Below are 18,764 nucleotides of genomic sequence, written 5' to 3'. Positions count from 1 at the left end.
AATAACGTAACTTCTCTTGGCATTCTCTTCTCTCACCAGCCTTGGTGAGGAAGAAACTCAGTTTGAGAGAAATAAGCCATCCAGGTGGGTAGAGTTATTCAACTACTTGACAGACAGCCCAGAGGGGCAATAACACTTTCCCAGGAACGCACAGTGAGTCAGATCCTATCCCAGACCATAACTTTTTCCAAGCATGGAAATCTTGAAATAATTAGGAAAACAAGTTAGGGATTTCTTTTTTATAAAAAAAAATGCAGTTTATTGAAAAAGAGTAATGCTTTATACAAATTCCCATTACAAAACTCCAAAATATCTATTTGTCTGTTTCCAGGCACAGAAGGAGAGTACAAAAATATCAGAATTGGATAAATTCTGGTGTACCAATTCTGTTGGCCATTTTAGACTATCAATTTCTCAGTAGAGTTTAGCAACTAGTAGCCACATACATTTACACTCAGACATCGTTAGGGCCTATGTATGTAGTAAGACTCTTTGAATTATAGCTCCTAAGAACATAAGAGTTTCAGACTTGGAAGACACACTAAAATTTTCTGGTTCATAGCCTCATATGATGCAGCCCTTTGGATAAGTTCCCCCATGTGGTTTCACCATGAATTACCATTCCCAAACTATCTATTCAAGTAGTGCTACCTGCCAGCTAATAACAACACCTCGTATATGCTGACCAGTTACTATAATTCAAAAAATTGTCCATACTTTGGCTTTGCTAATGTTCACACTTCTGTTTCACCCATTACATCGGCAAACTTATCCTAAGTCAAGTCTGCATTACTGAAAGGAGAAAAGCTTATCCATAAAAAGCATCAGGCAATACCGACTGAAGAAACTAAGACTTTCTCAGAATCTTTTCCATTTAGTAAGCTGAATTTCACTTAGTGTCTCATTATGTGAGAGATTAAGGGATGATGGCCATTTCTTAAAATTTCTCTTTTCAGTGATTGGGAAAGCAATCCAAAACCTATGCACTTAAATCCTTAATTCTTTTTTTGTAGAGTATTTTTATTTTTACCTTATAAAACCACATTTACATATATCCCATCTTCCTGGGTCCCCACAACAGCCCTGTGAGGTAGGCAGGTCAGGAGTCACAATCCCCTTTGTACAGATGAGGCAATAAATCTGGGGCAGCCAAGTGCCTTGCCCAAACTCACGTAGTAATTGATAGCACCAAGATTCAAATCAGGTCTCTGGACACCAAAGCCAACACCCTTCCATTACATCATCTTGCTCTAGTGAAGTAGTAATTTCTCAGACAGGAAAACTAAGAGCAATTGTTAAAATGGAGCAGTGAACCAACAGTATGTTATACATAGCTGATAGAAAGGGAATGGACCAATGGAGAAAGGAAGGTGCTGAGCGATGTAAAGGCGTTGTAAAGGTTGGGTTCAGTGACTTCTTAACAGCCAATTGAGCAAATAAAAACACTACTTAGGCATAGTTCATGTTCAAAGAATGAGCATAATATCAACTAATTGATACTCACACCGCCTCTACCAGCTGGTTAAGTATCATTATCTCAATTTGACAGATGGGAAAGGAGGAGAAAGATTAAGTGACTCACTTACAGCTAGAGAGAGAATATTTGTCATCAGCTTATCACTACAGGAAGCTTAGCACTTCATTCAGACACCTGAGCCATTTTTCTCTAGAAAGAGCTAAACTCTATGATAATTATAGATGATAAAACAATATGGCTGAAGAGTGAGGGGAGAAAAAGATAGTTAGAGGGGATATACAGATGTGAATAAGTAGCTTAAAAATTCAATCAATAAAATCATGTTACGACACCTGGGAAGGCAGCACACAGCAACTCAATCAGACAAATATTTTCAAAGCAAACAAGAATGTTCTAAGGCAGAGTACAGAAATCGTGTGGGAAGGTCAACAGGAATATATCATCTGCTCCTACAGAAAGATCTGCTCCTAAAGCTCTGATTTGTGAGAGAGTCTTACTGACTCTAGGAATTAAACTGTAGGCATATGAAATGTGTTATCAGATTCAAGGTTTAAGCTCAGCCTCATAAAAAACAATAAAGACATGAAAAATGACTGATGACAAAGCACATGGTCTAAGACTGTAATAAAAATAATGTAAAAGAAGCACATGAAAGGGGCACATGTGAAGAAGTGAAAGAAGTTATACTTGATAAAGTGGGTAGGGTTTCTGTCAAAGACTCTAAAAGCTAATGAAAGAGGGAAAAGGATATTTGACCTATTATATATGTGTCCATACAGAAGAAGAGAAGCACACCAAATAAACTGCTTTTTTAGTCAATATAGAATTAAATATATTTTTCTTTTTTTAGACATACTTTAAGTATACTGGTACCAACATAATGATAAGAGCTTTTGCTATTGAACTTTTTATAGAAAACCATGTATATATATATATACATATCTATATATATTTATGTAGCGCCCCCTCCCCTCATTTGAGATGATTACTCAGTGGGAAGCAGTAATAAAAATGGAAAAGGCTGCCCTCCTGTATTGAGGAAAGGAGATAAAATAAGACTAAGCCATTTTTAGCAATATTTTTTTAAAATATTTTTTTAAATATTGGGATTTTTTTGGTTTTGGTTTGTTTTTTGGTAATACCACAGTTCAGACTACAATAGTCAAAAGTCTAAGGTCAGTGACAATATTACAATGTCCATTTTCTATTTGTTTCAACAGTGCTGTCTCCTTCTGCTTCTGTGTCACACGTAGTCTTTCCCACTGGAAGGTGCAGGTTTTGGATAAGGCCGCGGTGTTGGGTAAGATGTTGTTTTCCGGGGACAGGAGCAGCACAGTAGGGCACCTCCCAGAAGGCAGAGAGAAGCAGCAGCCCAGCCAGTGAAGAGGGCCTGACCAAATTCATACCTACAAAGAAAAGACAATGCATTTGTTTAATCCATGGATCACCGAAAACTTTCATAATATAATTAAGGACAGAAATCCATATCATATTCATTATATATTTTTTCCAATTAAAAACGAATCCTCCACGATCCCTGGGGTGAAGTAGTCTAAGGGTGATGAGCACATACACATCGGAATGTTTGCATTACGGTTGCAGACACTTTGCAATAGTAGCTCAGGCAGCATGGGGTGCAACACCAGGTGAACCACACAAACACTTCCAGAGACTCCACCACATGTAGGAGACTTGTAAAGCATGTTTGTGACTGGGACCATGATTCTCGGGCTAAAACCTAACAATTATGCTCTTGCCAAGTAGCAACCATGTCCTGTAAAGAAACTGCTAGAGAGGGATAGAGACTATTAGAACTTTCAATAGTTGATCCTAGGTACCTCCGTACACCGAAGTCAGAAATGTATGGTTTTATAAAAAAAAAAAAAAAAAAAAAAAAAAAAAAAAAAAAAAAAAAAAAGAAAGAAAGACTTCAAAGCAATCCATAGACCATTTGGATCAGGCTGATCCAGGTGGATGGACGAAGCTGGACTCCTGAGGAGAGGATCTGTGAAGGATGGTGGACCAGAGGGCAGAGGAGGGCTGGATCTAGAGTGGTGAGGCCTGGCTTTGACTCCTGAAATAAACGCTCCACTGCTGCACTGTTGGCTAGTAACTTCATGTCCCAGCCCCATGTCTCTGTTTCTCTGAGAGCAGAATAATCCCATCTACCTCAGAGAACAGTTTTCAGGATCATGGAACACCATGTAAATAACATGTACACAGTGCCAAGCAATTTATAAAGTGCTTTCACATACATTACTATTAAATTTTAGCCAATTGACCCTCCGCAATTTCTGTCCCTATATTGTAAGTCTTAGGGGATGAGCTCCAACAGGATCCTGATCGCTGCGGTACGTGTTCTCTTCGATGTGGGTGATTATATGAAGAGAAGCACACCTTATCTCTCCGATCACTGTGATCCTTCATCCATTCATCCTAGCACTAAACAAACAATAATTATACCTCACATCCTGACTCTGAATGCGGTTATTAGGCTTTAATGATGTGAACAGAGTGAGACAAAGAACCAGTGTTGTTACATGAGAGCTAAGAATCAGCGCTTTTATTTCCACGACTTGCAATGTAAGAAAAATGACCTCAGCAAAGCCAATTTTATAGCTGTTATGGAACAGAAAATTTCAAAGTAGTCTCTTAACTTATTTTTTTCCTAAATAAGTTAATTTTTTTTCTTAAATAAAATTAAGCTGTTGGGAATAAAGTATTATTCATTAACCCCTCCAGTACTGCTGTTTGTTCAATCACTAATAAACAGCGTGTTAACTTACAAATAATTGCTTAATCATTCAAGTGTAGTTAAGTATTGGGATATACTTCAAAAAGGAAATGTTAAATATGTTAACATCTTTATTGATTTCAAAAAAATAAACAAGAAAAAAGGTCCAGCATACAGTTGAAAAGTATGGAGCTTAGACATTTTCTGCTTTTAAGTGAATTCTGTCATCAATCTAGGCTGTTCAAACATTATCAAATTCATTTTACCAGCAGTTAAATGCCTTTCAGATTACTTTCAAGTTTGACTAAAATTTCATAAACTTCCCAGTAAATCTGGGAAGGAAGCACTAGCTGGACTTTGCAGAACATAAAAAGGGTATTTTCTCAGAAAATAAACTATTTTATAGCATTACCTGGCATTGACCGGAGTCATGGGGTCATAAAATTCTTGAACAATTCTATTGCCATACCATGCTGTGGCAACTAAAACAGCTAGACCTACAGAAATTTAAAACAAAAGATTGTTAATCATTGTGGAACAATGAACATAAATATACAGACCATTAAATTTATAAGTATTTTACGAGACTTGAATCTCATCAGTAGTGCTGACATTGTTAATTTAGTCAATTTTAATTTAGACAAGTTTAACTCAGGGAGCCTGGAGATTCAGACACGATTTATTCCAAGTATTCTGTTAAGAGAGACAAAAATATTAAGTTGAAGTTGGGCATGGTATACACTCTTCGTATCATTTTATTCACTTATAGTCCAAGGTCACAGGCACAAATAATGCTTTCTTAGGATATAACTCAACAGTTTGATGTCAGCTAAGATCTCCTTCAAAGATATTGTTACACATTAGTGTACTAAACTACTTTTGATAAAAAACTTGTCCTTATCAGTATAGACAGAATCACTTGCAAAGGAGAAGATGAAAATCCTCCATTTTTCTTGTCCCAAATTCAAAATTTACATTTCTGCAGGATCAAAAGGAAAGTAAACAACTAGATAGCAGGGACGAACAGGATCTGTCTTGGTACTGACCAGATCCTACTGCCCCACTGGCCAGACATGCCAGGTGCCATGACAGATCGATTTACATAGCATGCCCTCAATTTCTCACGCACTGCCTATTTCAGTGCCACAGGCACTCTCCCTTCAGTATTGGTAAAATCTCTCTATGATGCTGTTCTAAAGGCCCCTGCAAAGTCTTTTGTCAAAGAGAAAATGAGGAAAGGTAGTCTAAGTCTAGCTCTGCCTAATGGTAGATTATAGCACTGGTGTCATTTTGAAAAACAATAGACTACTACATATACTCTATAATGTATATACACTGTTTATAAATTATACAGTAGTCTATTATTTTATATATTTACACATACATACTATTTCATATACATTCATATAAATAATCTTACTTAATATAATTCTTATTATAGGATTTTTAAATTTTTTAATGTTTATTTTTGAGAGGGAGAGAAAGAGTGTAAGCTTGGGAGAAACAGAGAAAGGGAGACACAGAGTCCAAAGTAGGCTCCAGGCTCTGAGCTGTCAGCACAGAGCCTGCCGTGGGACTTGAACTCATGAACTGCAAGACCATGACCTGAGCTGAAGTTGGACACTTAACCGACTGAGTCACCCAGGCACCCCTTATTATAGGGTTTTATAATGGAACTGCCACCTCTTATTCTGGTACTTATTTTCTCTAAGGTCACATCCGTGACTCATCAATCGACACTTGAATAAAGCAACAAATAGATATGTATTATCGCAGAAAACATAACTTTACTACTTTATTAAGGCTCTCTCTTTCTAAACTCATCTAACCTAATTTCCTGCCATTCCAACGTTCCACCTCTACTCCATTTGGCTTTTCTCTTCACTTCTCTATAGTACATTCTATTTATTCTGGAATCATATCTGTCTTCCTGGAATGTTGTCTGCATTTTTCTCCAAAACATCCCAATCCCATCCATTGCTCATGGGCCTGTACAATTCAAACATTTTTCACATTCTCTGTCATTACTCCCCATCTTTCCACATGATGTCTGTGGAGACACTACAGAAAATTTCTGAATCATATAGAATTGTTCTTTAGTGTTTGTCAAATAGAAAATACCTCTCTTCACCTAGAAGACAGGTTCTAGCAAAGCAGTTGGCACCTGGAACCTCCATGAACAGACCTGCCCACCATGAGCACAGATCTCAAATTTTCATTTCGATCCTATTTGAGAAAGTGAAAGTCGACTGGACTTAAGGTTTCTGTGTCTTCATGATTTTAAGGGAACTGAAATAAATCCCTCAAGATTTTAAAGGAACTGAAATAAATCCATTCAAGTGCAACAAAATCTCAGGAAACTGAAAACGAGGTCTTCAACCATGTCAGAGACAGATTAGTAAGGAGAAGGGGGAACAGGACTGCTCTTACCTGCAATGAGAAATACCACGCCCCCAAAGACGGCCATGCGCATCTTCTGCACCTCATCGTCTTCCATGCACTTCATACACTTCATGCCAACAGTGGCCACAAAGATGGCTATGAGACCCAGAAGGATGCCAATCACCATCAAGGCGCGGGTTGCTTGCAAAGTGCCTGGCGGGAAACATTTTAGAACACGTAAAAACGAAGCCTAGGCCAACAAGAGAAGAATGAATGAAGGCCAAGTATATTTCAGTACAGCAGAGAAGAGATAAAAGTGAACTAGGAGTCAGGACAGCCCAGCTCCAGCCACATTTCCGCAGGTAACCAACACAATGTCCTTTCCAGAAAAACAAACGCCTGGCAGGATGATGAGTCAGAAGCCCCACCAGCTTCCACATTTCAGGTTTTCAAAATGAACTTCAAATTCTCTGGAAAAATAATTAATGATCTGGTTGAATGGGTTTAGCAGAGCTAATACATCTCTAATCCTCACTAACAGAGTACATTAATTCTGAAATAACAATCATATGGATTATCCTTAATGTTAAACCATTTATAATTAAAAATGGCTTACAACATACTTTGGGAATAGTCAACAGCTTTATATTTCCAGTCATCAAGCTTCAGAAATTTAAAAAAAACAGGTGAATTTAGAAGATGAGTAATGAATTTCTAAAGATTAGCAGGGCTGGATAAGTAACATTTGTATCTCCAGTGACTGGGCTGGGGGTGGGGGAGATAATTGCCATTTTCTTAGAACAAAACAAAATAAATGTTGAGATGTTACTTTGGAATATCGTAACTTTATATTCAGAGATCACCAGTGTGCAAAACTAGTAAACTGTCAGACTCTGAAACAGCAGGCAATAATTTAATGTAGTATTTCTCACAATTCCACTAATTTTCTCATTTCCTGTTATCGTTGTTGGTGCTAAATCATGATTAAATAGATACAATCAGCTTTGGGAGATTATGCCAGTATGTTTCTTGAAGAGTGAAAACATGACAGGATCACTGTGGAATGAAGGCACAGACTGAAGAAGAAAAAAAAAGTTTTCCCCTTCAACTTCTTCTCTCACTTCTGAGGAAGTAAGTTTGATTAACTGTAGATTTTTTTCCACCTTCAGATAAAGATCATGATCTTATTGACAGTGTTAACATGGGACACTTATTTTTGCATATATAAATATTATTTACGTTGTAACAAACCAGGCCATCTTGAGTAAGCTACTCATTATTCTTTGAGACCTAGCTTCTATTATGTAAAGTATGAATGATGATATTGTTAACCAGGGAGTTGGAACAACATATTCTTGATGGTCTTCGAAAGGGGCTGACATGATGGAAAGGTCTGTATCTCATTATCAGACTGATACCTAGGCTCAGTCTTATTATGCTCAGGGCGGAAAACTTACATTCCCAATTGCAATTAACTCTAAAGATTTCTAACATCATTCAATTTTTAATGTTTTAGTATTTACATCCAATCTGATAAAATCACAAGAAGAATCAAAGGTATATTTTTTATTGTATTTGAGAAATATTTTGGGAGCCAAGATAAGTTTTTCTTTGACTTAAAATTTTTTTATGTTTGTTTATTTATTTATTTATTTATTTATTTATTTATTTATTTTTGAGAGCGAGAAAGAGAGAGCACAAGAGTATGAGCAGGGGAGGGGCAGAGAGAGAGAGAGAGAGAGAGAGAGAGAGAGAGAGAGAGAGAGAGAGACAGAATCTGAAGCAGGCTCCAGGCTCCAAACTGAAGGCACAGAGCCTGAGGCAGGGCTTGAACTCATGAACCAGGAGATCATGCTCTGAGCTGAAGTCAGATGCTCAACCGACTGACCCACACAGGCACCAATGATTTAATTAAATGCCAAAACAGAGACACCACCTCTTATATATCCACCTTCTTCTAGTGTGTGTGGGCACATGTGCATCCTACCCACATACTCCGCTTAAGATTCCAGAGTAGTATAGGGATTGTTGAATGAAAACACATGTCCCATATGCATTTCCCAGGAACTGAAGCTGCTTACAAGATTAACATAACCTCCTTCCTTGGAATCACAAACAGTCCTGTGGTAAGAGGAGGAAAGTACCAAGGTGTGTCCTTCCTTCTCATTCCTCAACGGTTTTTGCAAAGACAATCATGCTGTAATAGGGAAATGAAAAGTAAAACAACTAAGTTCTTATACGTGACACAAATTTCAGGCTTGGTCCCAAAGGCCACTAGGAAGAAAAAGCATTTCAGGCAAAAAAAAATCCTGGTAGAGGAAATACTGAAAATCATGAAGACAATCTGTATACCAGGAGGACAGGATGACTCCTGTCTGTTTGCCTGTAACTGTCTTTTTTTTTTTTAAGTTTATTTATTCATTTTGAGAGAGAGAGAGAGAGAAGCAGAGAGAGAGGGAGAGAAAGAGAGAATCCCAAGCAGGCTCCGTGTTGCCAGCAAAGAGCCTGACATGCAGCTTGAACCCACAAACTGTGAGATCACAGCCAGAGCCACAATCCAGAGTTAAACACTTAGCCTACTGAGCCTCCCCAAGTACCCCACTGTCTTGGCATTAAAACTACAAATCCTACCTCCTGAGAAGGAACTGAATCCTGCACAAATGGAGACAGCTGGTCACTCTACTGGAGGATGACAGAATGTGACAAATAAAATGAGGAAGGTTTAGCATGTGGTCAGAAGGCACAGATCATACAGGGCTTTGCAAGGTAGAGTAAGGGGGTTGGTGTTTATTCTAAGTGTAATCAGAAGTCATTGTAGGGTCCTAAAGAAGGGGTGACAGGATTTTTACCTTCCATAGAGAGAGCACAATTAGCAAATATTCTTTCTATGCAGCCCTTCAAATACATATAGGCTTCCACATCTCTCAGCTGCTGTTTTCTCAAAAACACCCATTTTTCCAACCTTTATCCATCACTTTTATTGTTCAACTCTAACGTCTCTCCAAGTTCTCCACTTTGTTTGAGTGGTAGGGCCCCCAACCTGACCCAGAGCCTGGAATAATCATCCTGATGTGCACTTCATGTAAAAACAACAGGCCACCAGCCCAGCAGGCCTGAGCACTTGAATCACAAGATACTCTTCACGAGGAATCTACTGGGGCTCAGTGCCATGAGTCAGACTTGTATAAAACCACCCAGGCGGGGAGCACACACAGATAAACTACCTCCAGGCTCCATCTGTACTCATCTGGAATGATCTGCTATTCACGGTTTTCATCTCTAAGTTTTCCCCCTTCCAGTCCTCCAGGAAAGCACATTTGGGTCATGCCACACCCATTTTATTCTTTTACTCTATTTCACAAAGTTTCTAAGGAGGAGGAAACACACTTTGTTCTGTTGCTACAAAACCCCTCTGTTTTTATTTTTTTACAGAGTAATGAGTTATTTGTATAATGCACAAAAAAAAATGGGAAATAGAAGAACCTGCTTAGGAATCATGTAAGCCACATGGAACAGGGGATCATGTTTCATTTTTTAAAATCTGATAATACAATTGTGTTATTTTGCAAAGCAGTATTTTTCTCCTTCTCTCCTTTTCATTTACATCTCAGCATACACTGACTTACACAATTTTTTTCTATGTTACAATACAGGATATGCATCAAACACACAATCTCATCTTGCCTCGCTAGAGACATTTGAATGAATTCTTAACTATAGTGATATGTGGGTGGGAGGGTGATGTTTAAAAAAAGGCTGAGAATTATAACAACACGAAAACTCACTAGTGAGGCGTACATAACAATGGATTACAAAGTCAAAGTGAGCAAGTGTTGTGTTACAAATTATGAGAATTTTATGTGGAGACAGAATCTAAATTGCACAATTTTCTCCTGGAACCAGATGAATCCTTCAAATTAAGGTCTTATGGAAGCCTTTTAAGTCAGAGGTCTAAAGTTTGTAATTGTGAGTCTCTCAATTGAGGCCTTAGATCAGATATTTGCTCTATCCAAAACACTCAGAATAGTACCTGGCAAGCTGGATTATTCAACCTGTGTTCAGTTAATTCAAATCAGAACATGTTTGGTTTTTTTTTTCTTCAAATTTGCACTAATATGATAGGGAAAAACCCTCTCTTGTGTTTAGCTTAATCTCTGATATACTCATGAGAAACGCCTCCTTAGTGAACCTGGGGAAAATAAAATGTTGCTATGTAAAGCTAGACTTACTTAGTTTCAATCATTAAAAGCCAGAAACTCAAACAAGAAGGGAACAAATCATACTTTTTGCTTAACTTAGTTATTTTTTTAGCTTTCAAAATTTTTAAATTCTGCATTGTATGAGCTTCCAAGTCCATCTCTCGCCCCCACAGTGGAATAATGATGAGCAGGATAAAGAGGTTGAGAAATCATTCAGAGCCACAGAATCGCAATTTAGACCAGATAGATACAGTATAGCCTTGAACTATTAACTCTGAGCAGGTCTAACTGGATCAGCTCTGGAAGCAAATGTGTTCCTTCCCTGGCCCTTGAAATTTGGAGTTACCACTACTGTATTTTTATCACTGACTAAAGTCGTCTGTGGGGAAAATAGTTAGCTAACATTCAAAACGTTACTATTGTTTCTCATCATTATTCAGCAGTAAACAGAGGAGGCAGTCTTTTAATTACACTTAGCTAGACCAATAATCTTGAGATTAAAGACCCCCTAAAGGGTTCTCACCACTTTCAACCCAAAAGTATAATTTGAAAAAGTACTTACAAAGATCTCTACTTACAAGACAAGAAATGAGTAAGAAGTTACTGATCAACTACAGTTGGGTTAATCAACGTAAGTGTAGAAAGACAAGTATGTCAATTTTTTTAAGTTTTTTTTTTTAATCTTACTATACAAGCCGCAGAATCTCCTGTAAACACCTGACATTTGTGTATGCTACTTACTGGCCATTTTGCTATATCATTACATTATGTAGTATGCATCAAACAAAATCAATTTTCATTGAATCTACATCCTTATGTATTCCCCCTTTGCATGAGTAGTTGCTTAATAAGTATTAGGCAAGTAAACACACCGACCCTTGGGTGACTAGAATAAAAACGCTCTCTTCCCTGCAATTAAATGAGCTCATCACAGACTCCCAGAACTCTGCTCCCATGGCTTTTTCACTTTTACTCAAGTTCAGAGTTTCTCAAGAGTTCTCATTGTTAGGATTTCCATCTTATTGATGCATAAGATGGTGGCCACTGAGTATGACTTCAGAACACTGCCACAGATGGTCTGGGGTGATTCAGGACTTAGCACTTCTTGGGATGTCCTGAGTAGTTTTGCTCTCTTTTTTGTTTGTTTCTTAGAGAAACTGCCTCATGATTAAAATGTATGCTTCTATATTATCACCAGCCATCGCTCTAATCCGGGAAACCTAAACTATGCCACTTGCTTTTTTGCCTTCAATCACCGCAGTTAGTAACAAAGAATGTGGGCACTGGCAGGAATCAACGCTAGCACCTTCTAAAATCATCTCAGCTGTATCCCTGGGAGCAAGACTAGGGCCTGGCTTACATTTGTTGAGAGGATGAATGAATCCTAGATTCACCTCCACATCCCCTTCCCTCTGCCCTATGGTATAAGTGGGGAAACTATGGCCCAGAGAGATCGAGTGGCTTACCATAATATACCCAGCCATTTAGCGCAAAACTGGGGTAAGAATTAAGAACTTCTGATTTCAAGTTTCAATTTTTTTTTTTACTTTCATCATTCCAAGAGTCAGAACTAATTCATGAAACAGAGTTGAACACCAGTGGTCCCTTGAACACCCCTGGGATGCAGCCTGCATTATGGAGACTGGGGAAATGTCAGTGGGTACCTTCCTCTCTGCCAGTGCTTTAAAGACTTTAAAACCCAAGTCAGTGATTTCGTCTCTTTGATTGAGCCTGACATCAAGGGGAGAGTGCTGGGAAACCTCACTGACAACCAATACTCATTAAGCACACCTACACACATGTGGATTCATGCAAAGCAAGTTGAACAGGCTAGAGGAGCTCATAAACAAATTACAGAATCCCAAAGTTACAAGAGACTTAGGGGAGTCTAGCCTAACCTTCCATTTGTCTGGTGCTTGGATTTTCCCTACAACATTCCTACAAAATGCTTACTTCTCAGCTTGCACACCTCCCACACTGCAGCCTCCTTGGGCAGCCCAACCTTTGGACAGCTCTTGCTATTAAAAACAAGCAAGAAGAAACAATGAGCTCAGTACATAAAATAGACACAAGTTTGCCAAAAGTTTGAGAACTGGATCAGCCCAAGGCGAGATGTGCAGTTTAATCAGGAAAAGTCTACTGGAGCTGAATCTGACACTCCTCATTGGATATGACAATTCTCAGCTGCAGGAGTCATCAGTGTCATAAACATCTCACACTTGGGATGGGATTGAAATGGTCTCTGACATAGTAAAACCACAGTGTAACATTTTTTTCACCAGGAAGTTTCTCAGTTACATTTTCATAAACTACTATGCAAGAACCACCTAAAAAAAAGCCCTATTGTATCACATTTCCTATACTGGTTTCAATACCCTATATCCCTTTAGATATTTTATGAATGTCACATGCTTTTTATAGCTGACACTCATTAAAGCAGGAGATCAAGGGCTTCTAACATGTCTGTCATTACAAACCTTGATAAATTTCTCTATCTCCACCCTAAGATGACAAGTGGGCTCCACTGGCAAAGAGAACAAGATACAATTTCAGGAAACTTCTAGTCAAGCTATAAGCTAATAGCACTTCCTGGAATGCAAACGCTTTACAAGGAACACTACTTACATATAAGATAATCATTCTCTTCTAGGTGTTACAAAACTGTGCCCAAACCAGCCAATGAATCACCCGCCCAGGTCCCTACATTGGGTGAGGGTGAGGACCACAGCCCAGGCAGAGAAACAGAGACAGGTTCACTGGGCTTCATTCAAAGGCATGGGGTGAGTCATTGGAAGGTTGGGTAAGTACCTGTGAGCCAAGGCTCCCTCTTCTGGGAATCAGTTTTGAGAGAAAGGCCTCACCTCCACTTTGGATAAACTCTGGCTTTAACCAAAACAAAAAGAGGAATCTGATCTGGAGTTAAATCATCAGGAAGAAATCTCAAACTGTGCAGGAGTGTATATTTAGTTCTTCCACAATAGCTTCAAAAACTGTAACCACTGTATGAACTAAGAATAAATGGAAATAAAGCATTTTGACACTTTATCACGTACAGCAATGACCGGCTGGAGTAGTTGCAACATGGATCAATTTGGCCATGGATTCGATTTGGTCATTTAAGGAAACCTATTTAAACATGTTAAAAATGAACTGTTTTGATCAGAAGAAAGAATCAAAGAGAGCTCTGGAATCGCACTTGAAACCTTCTCTATCGGCCAGTTCCTTAGCATGATACACAAAATGCCTGACACCATTTTCTCATATGCATCATCTTTTCATGGGGAGAGCCAATGATCATATAAGGGAGCGTACTTAATGTACTTCTTGTATTTGGGATCCTAATAACATGGGAACTTTGAAAAGTTGAAATGACAACACCCAAAACCACCATGTTCGTTGACTAACCAAATCTCACGGGTGTTCAAGCTGTTTGAAGAGATTCAGAACAGACTGAATACCTCTACACTGGATGCTTTCTGACAAAACCACACACAGCAGGTGGACAGGGCAACAGAAGTAAGCTTAAGTGATGATAGCATGACTCACCCTCCGCACCAAAGGGGGCTGATGGGCAGCTCGTTTGTCCAGGTCAAGACTAAGGAAGCTTTTCTTCAAGTTAGCCCAAGGGCATGCGAGGCACACAGGTGCAGGACAATTAGTGGAATATCTCAAGGAAGGTACTCCAGCCATGAAGTGTTATGATCTAAGTAAGTGGCAATTTAATGCAAAAAGGCCATCCTGTCATCCTTCTCCCCATCATCCTTAGAAATATTTCTCTAGGTGTTACAAAACTGTGCCCAAACCAGCCAATGAATCACCAGCCTAGGGAAAATCCAAGCACCAGACAAATGGAAGGTTAGGCTAGACCCCCCTTCCCACTTGACCGAAGAACGGACATCCGTTACACACGCTTTCCTCTGAGGAAGATGGAGAGTTGGAGAAGAGCTACTGTGTCTCTCACTACCTTCTTCCCCGGCTGAGCTCTGCCGTCCTCCACTGTTTCCTCTGCCACATTTTCTCTAATGCCTTCACTCTTCCCTCCATGTTACGATGGGAGCTTATTTAGAACTTTTCTTTCTTGTCACCCTTTTCCACCTGCCAGCAACCTACACTTTCCAAAATAACAGGATACAATCTGCCTCCTCTGCAGAGTCCGGCTTGAAAACTAACCCGGAGTCATGGAAGAGAACACAACAAAGCCTCCCCACACTTAGTGGATCTTAAAAAGCAAAAGAACCAGAATCTTCAAGCTCAGGTGTGGATAGTAGACACCAGGTTGAAACATTCCATGTAGGAATGTAGCTTTTAGTATGAGAACTCAGTACAGATAGATTTTAAAACCCTTGCAATGTATCTAAAACTTTAGGATTGTCTATTAATTGTAGAATCTGGCGCTTCCAGGCTCCACATTTTTCAAAGCATAGTGTTTTCTTGCCCAACCCAACCATTCTTCAATTTACGCAGAATCTTACAATGTCCAGGAAAGGCCTACGATCTGAATTTGGAGGTTGGCCTTGACCCACTCAATCTCCACCTCACTCTCAGGGGAAATTTAAGATGAAACCACACCTCCAGGAGAAAAGTGTCGCCCAGGGAGTCTGAGGGGAAATCAGAGTGGGAGTCAGGACCTCTCTTTACCCAAATCACAGTTCTTTTGCTTCCTCACAACAAAGCACATGATCAGAAGACTGATCAACTGAAGTTTCATCATGTCATTAAATCAGGGAATCGCCTGGTAGCCACTACCCAAAACAGGAGCCGCTGGGGCGCTGGGGTCTCAGGTTCCCGGCCCTGGGGTTGGGGAAGAGACTCACTGTTCAGATTCAGCAAGGAGTCGAAGACTTTGCACTGAATCTGCCCGGTGCTCTGTGACACGCAGGACATCCACAGCCCCTCGTAGATGGCCTGGGCGGTCACGATGTTGTCGCCGGCATAGGAGTAAATCTTCCACTGGGGCAGTGCCGTGCTGACGATGGAGCCGATCCAGCCCAGGAAGGCCAGGATGAAGCCCAACAGCTGCAGCCCCGCGTTGGCCATGGTTCGCTCCGGCGCCCGCGCTGGCTCGCCAGTGGCAGGTGCAGAAGGCGGAGCTGGCAGGTGCGCACCTGGGACTCCCCGGGGTGACGGAGCAGCGCAGAAGAAATTACTGCGGGGAGCCTTGCTCCTGGTTGCTGCCCCTGGAGAAACTGTGCGTCAGGGTCCGGTCTGGGTCGGCGCTAGAGTTGAGACGCGAAAAGCTGCGCGGCCCCCAGCTCCGGGACTGAGACGCTAACCTGCTGGGCGCCGAGATTTAAAGCAGCCCCGCCCCCGGCCGCCGGCCGCCGCACAGCGCCCCCTGGCGGTTTCAGGGCGTTTCACGAGGAAAGCGTTGGGGAGCGCGGGAGTCCCTGCAGGCTCCTGCGCGGTGGGAGGGGCGATGTGGGGACTCCCTGGGGACGGTCAGGGGGCACTGTGCCCTCTTCTCTCTCAGGGCTCCCCTCCCACTTTTTCCTCTTGTGAGCCTTCTCAGGCTTTCTGTTCATTCAATCTACATTTACCCCAAAATGTCTCTATATGTGGAAATGCTGCAAGTGCATAGCAGATGAGAAACAGAGCCCTCAAGAGACCCACGGTTTCATTTTCAACTTTATTTTACTATCTCATTAAAAGACATTTTCTGTCTCTCCCCACACTTCCCCTCCCTCGCACACACTTGTCTCTCTTTTGTTCATTTTCCTTCCCCTTCTTTTCTCCCCCTGTTCCCTTTTTCTCTGCATTGTCTCTCCTAGAATCATATATTTCTGCGCGGGTCGGTAGGAAATCTTTATATTTCATAGTCTGGGAAACTGAGACCCAGAGAGGAAACATGATTTTCTTAAGATCACACAGCAAGTTAGTAGCACATCCAGTACTTTCCACTACAAAGTGGTCTGAGATTGACCTGAATATATACCCTTTAATCTATTACCACCATTATGAAAATGAAGCCTCTCCTCCCCCACCCCTACACACACACACACACACACACACACACACACACACACACACACACACACCAGTGTCTTCCCCACAGCAGTGTGTCTTAGATCAGTGATTATTTCTTAGAGGGACCTGGCCAATGAGCACCCCACCATGGCCCAAAGGGTGTTTCATTCATGAGTTCTATCAGACAACCATTCATCAAAGGTGAGAGCATCTAAAAGTCTTCCCTCAGGGGCACCTGGGTGGGTGGCCCACTTGGCTAAGTGTCTTGGTTTGGCTGGGGTCATGGTCTCAGGATTCTGTGGGTTCAAGCCCTGTGTGGCTCTCTGCTGTCAGCATGGAGCCTGCTTGGCATCCTCTGTCCTTCCCCGCCCCTCCCCACCCCCGCCAACCCCCCTCGCCTGCTCATGCCTGAGGCTCTCTCTCAAAAATAAATAAACATGAGAAATAAAGTCTTTTCCCAGAAGAAAGAGAAATGGGCTAGGATTCAGGAAGTCAGGGTCCTGGTTCCATTTTGGGGCCACCCCTTCAGGTTTTAGTTTAGCTTGGCCTTTCGTTTCCCTCCACAGAGGGAAGCTTCCTTCTTTGTAGTTACTCAGAAGTGATCTTGTGGTTTGGAATAATTTAAATGTTTTCCCAACTTCTTTTTGTATGTGGTTTGAGTGTGGTAGGAGGAGAAGCTTCAATGATTTTAGCAAAAACAGAAGCACATCAGAGGCAGAAGTAAACATGCCAAGGAGAAAACAAGATAGACTTCGCTATTTACGATGGGAGCTGCCAGTTTGTCACAAGAAAGGAAGAGTAAAAGAGAAAAGAAAGGTTCAGAGTGTCAGTGAGAGGGAAGAGAACAGGAGGTGTGATACGGGGCCATGCACGTGTGGTACTTAGGAATCTCTATACCTTCTGCTCATTTTTCTGTGAACCTAAAAATACCCTTAAAATGTCTATGTAGGAGCACCCTGGATGGCTCAGTTGGTTGAGTGTCTGACTTGGGCTCAGGTCATGATCTCACGGTTTGTGAGTTCAAGCCCCACGTCAGGCTCTGTGCTGACAGCTCAGAAGCCTGAGGCCTGCTTTGGATTCTGTGTCCCCCTCTCTCTCTGCCCCTCCCTGGCTGGCACTCTGTCTCTCAAAAATAAATAAACATTTAAAAAAATGTTGAAGTCTATATAAATGTGAAACAACAGCAGCAATGGCAACAAATGACAACAACAAAACCAAAACCCCACCACCCTCACTTCTGCCCGGCTTATCTCCAGGTACTTTGTGAAGGTTTAAGCCCAAAGGACAGATCTGCACAAAGATTTAGGGACTAGCCATGAAGAGGGTACCACATGAGCTGGATAAAGGACTTCATTTGGAGTAACCCTGGTTAACGAGTGAGTGTGTCCTCCTTCTCCTCCCCCGCTCCTCTTTCTTCTTCTTTAATGTTTATTTATTTTTGAGAGAGAAAGAAAGAGAAGCAAAGAGACAGGACGCAAGCAGGGGAGGGGAAGTGAGAAGAGACAGAGAATCTGAAGCCGGCTCCAGGCTCTGAGCTGTCAGCACAGGGCCCGATGCCGGGCTGGAACTCACAAACAATGAGATTATGATCTGAGCTGAAATCGACACTTAACTGACTGAGCCACCCAGGCATCCCAAGTGTGTCCTTCTGAAAGTCTTCCCAGACCTCAGCTCTGAAAGGCGGGACCACCTCCACATTGAGTCCCCTGAGTCTGGGCCTGCAGGTAGTAATTCTTTCTAGGTCTGGGTGGCTGCTCTGTGGGCCCCTGTGGGTGTAGCAGCAGAAATGTCAATCACATGTGATGGGTCTATTTTCCAGGAATACTGAGTTCAAAGGAGGTTCTCAGAATTTGCTGTAAGGCTAGACTACTACCATGTGAATCGTAGAATCTTTTTTGTTGTTGCTCCAGTTGATTCAGAATTAAAACTGTTTTTAGAAATGTTTTTTCTTTGTTGCTCAGATTGGATTAATGAAGACGAGATATGTGTTCAATGAATATACTCGTGC

General features: G+C 41.0%; 1 protein-coding gene across 1 annotated transcript; it reads right to left on the bottom strand.

The window, feature by feature from the left end:
- Positions 1-231: 231 nt before the first annotated feature.
- On the bottom strand, positions 232-15,829 carry CLDN1 (claudin 1). Its single transcript, XM_029940744.1, has 4 exons — positions 15,607-15,829; positions 6,642-6,806; positions 4,624-4,708; positions 232-2,883 (listed from the first exon to the last, which is right to left on the bottom strand). Exons 1-4 carry the CDS (start codon positions 15,827-15,829, stop codon positions 2,721-2,723), a joined length of 636 nt encoding a protein of 211 aa, XP_029796604.1. The 3' UTR covers positions 232-2,720.
- Between the last annotated feature and the right edge of the window lie 2,935 nt (positions 15,830-18,764).

The sequence above is a fragment of the Suricata suricatta genome, chromosome 5 (genome assembly GCF_006229205.1).
Source record: "Suricata suricatta isolate VVHF042 chromosome 5, meerkat_22Aug2017_6uvM2_HiC, whole genome shotgun sequence".
NCBI lineage: Eukaryota > Metazoa > Chordata > Mammalia > Carnivora > Herpestidae > Suricata > Suricata suricatta.
The sequence above is the reverse complement of the archived record's forward strand: the minus strand, read 5'-3'. Positions and strand labels throughout refer to the sequence as shown.

What these genes read in the sequence shown, in the direction of transcription:
- CLDN1 (XM_029940744.1), bottom strand. Translation starts at nt 15,829, where the DNA reads ATGGCCAACGCGGGGCTGCAGCTGTTGGGCTTCATCCTGGCCTTCCTG. An exon ending in CTCCTTGCTGAATCTGAACA is followed by an intron (nt 6,807 to 15,606) that starts GTGAGTCTCTTC and finishes GTTTCCCGCCAG; the next exon opens with GCACTTTGCAAGCAACCCGC. An exon ending in ATGACTCCGGTCAATGCCAG is followed by an intron (nt 2,884 to 4,623) that starts GTAATGCTATAA and finishes TTTTCTTTGTAG; the next exon opens with GTATGAATTTGGTCAGGCCC.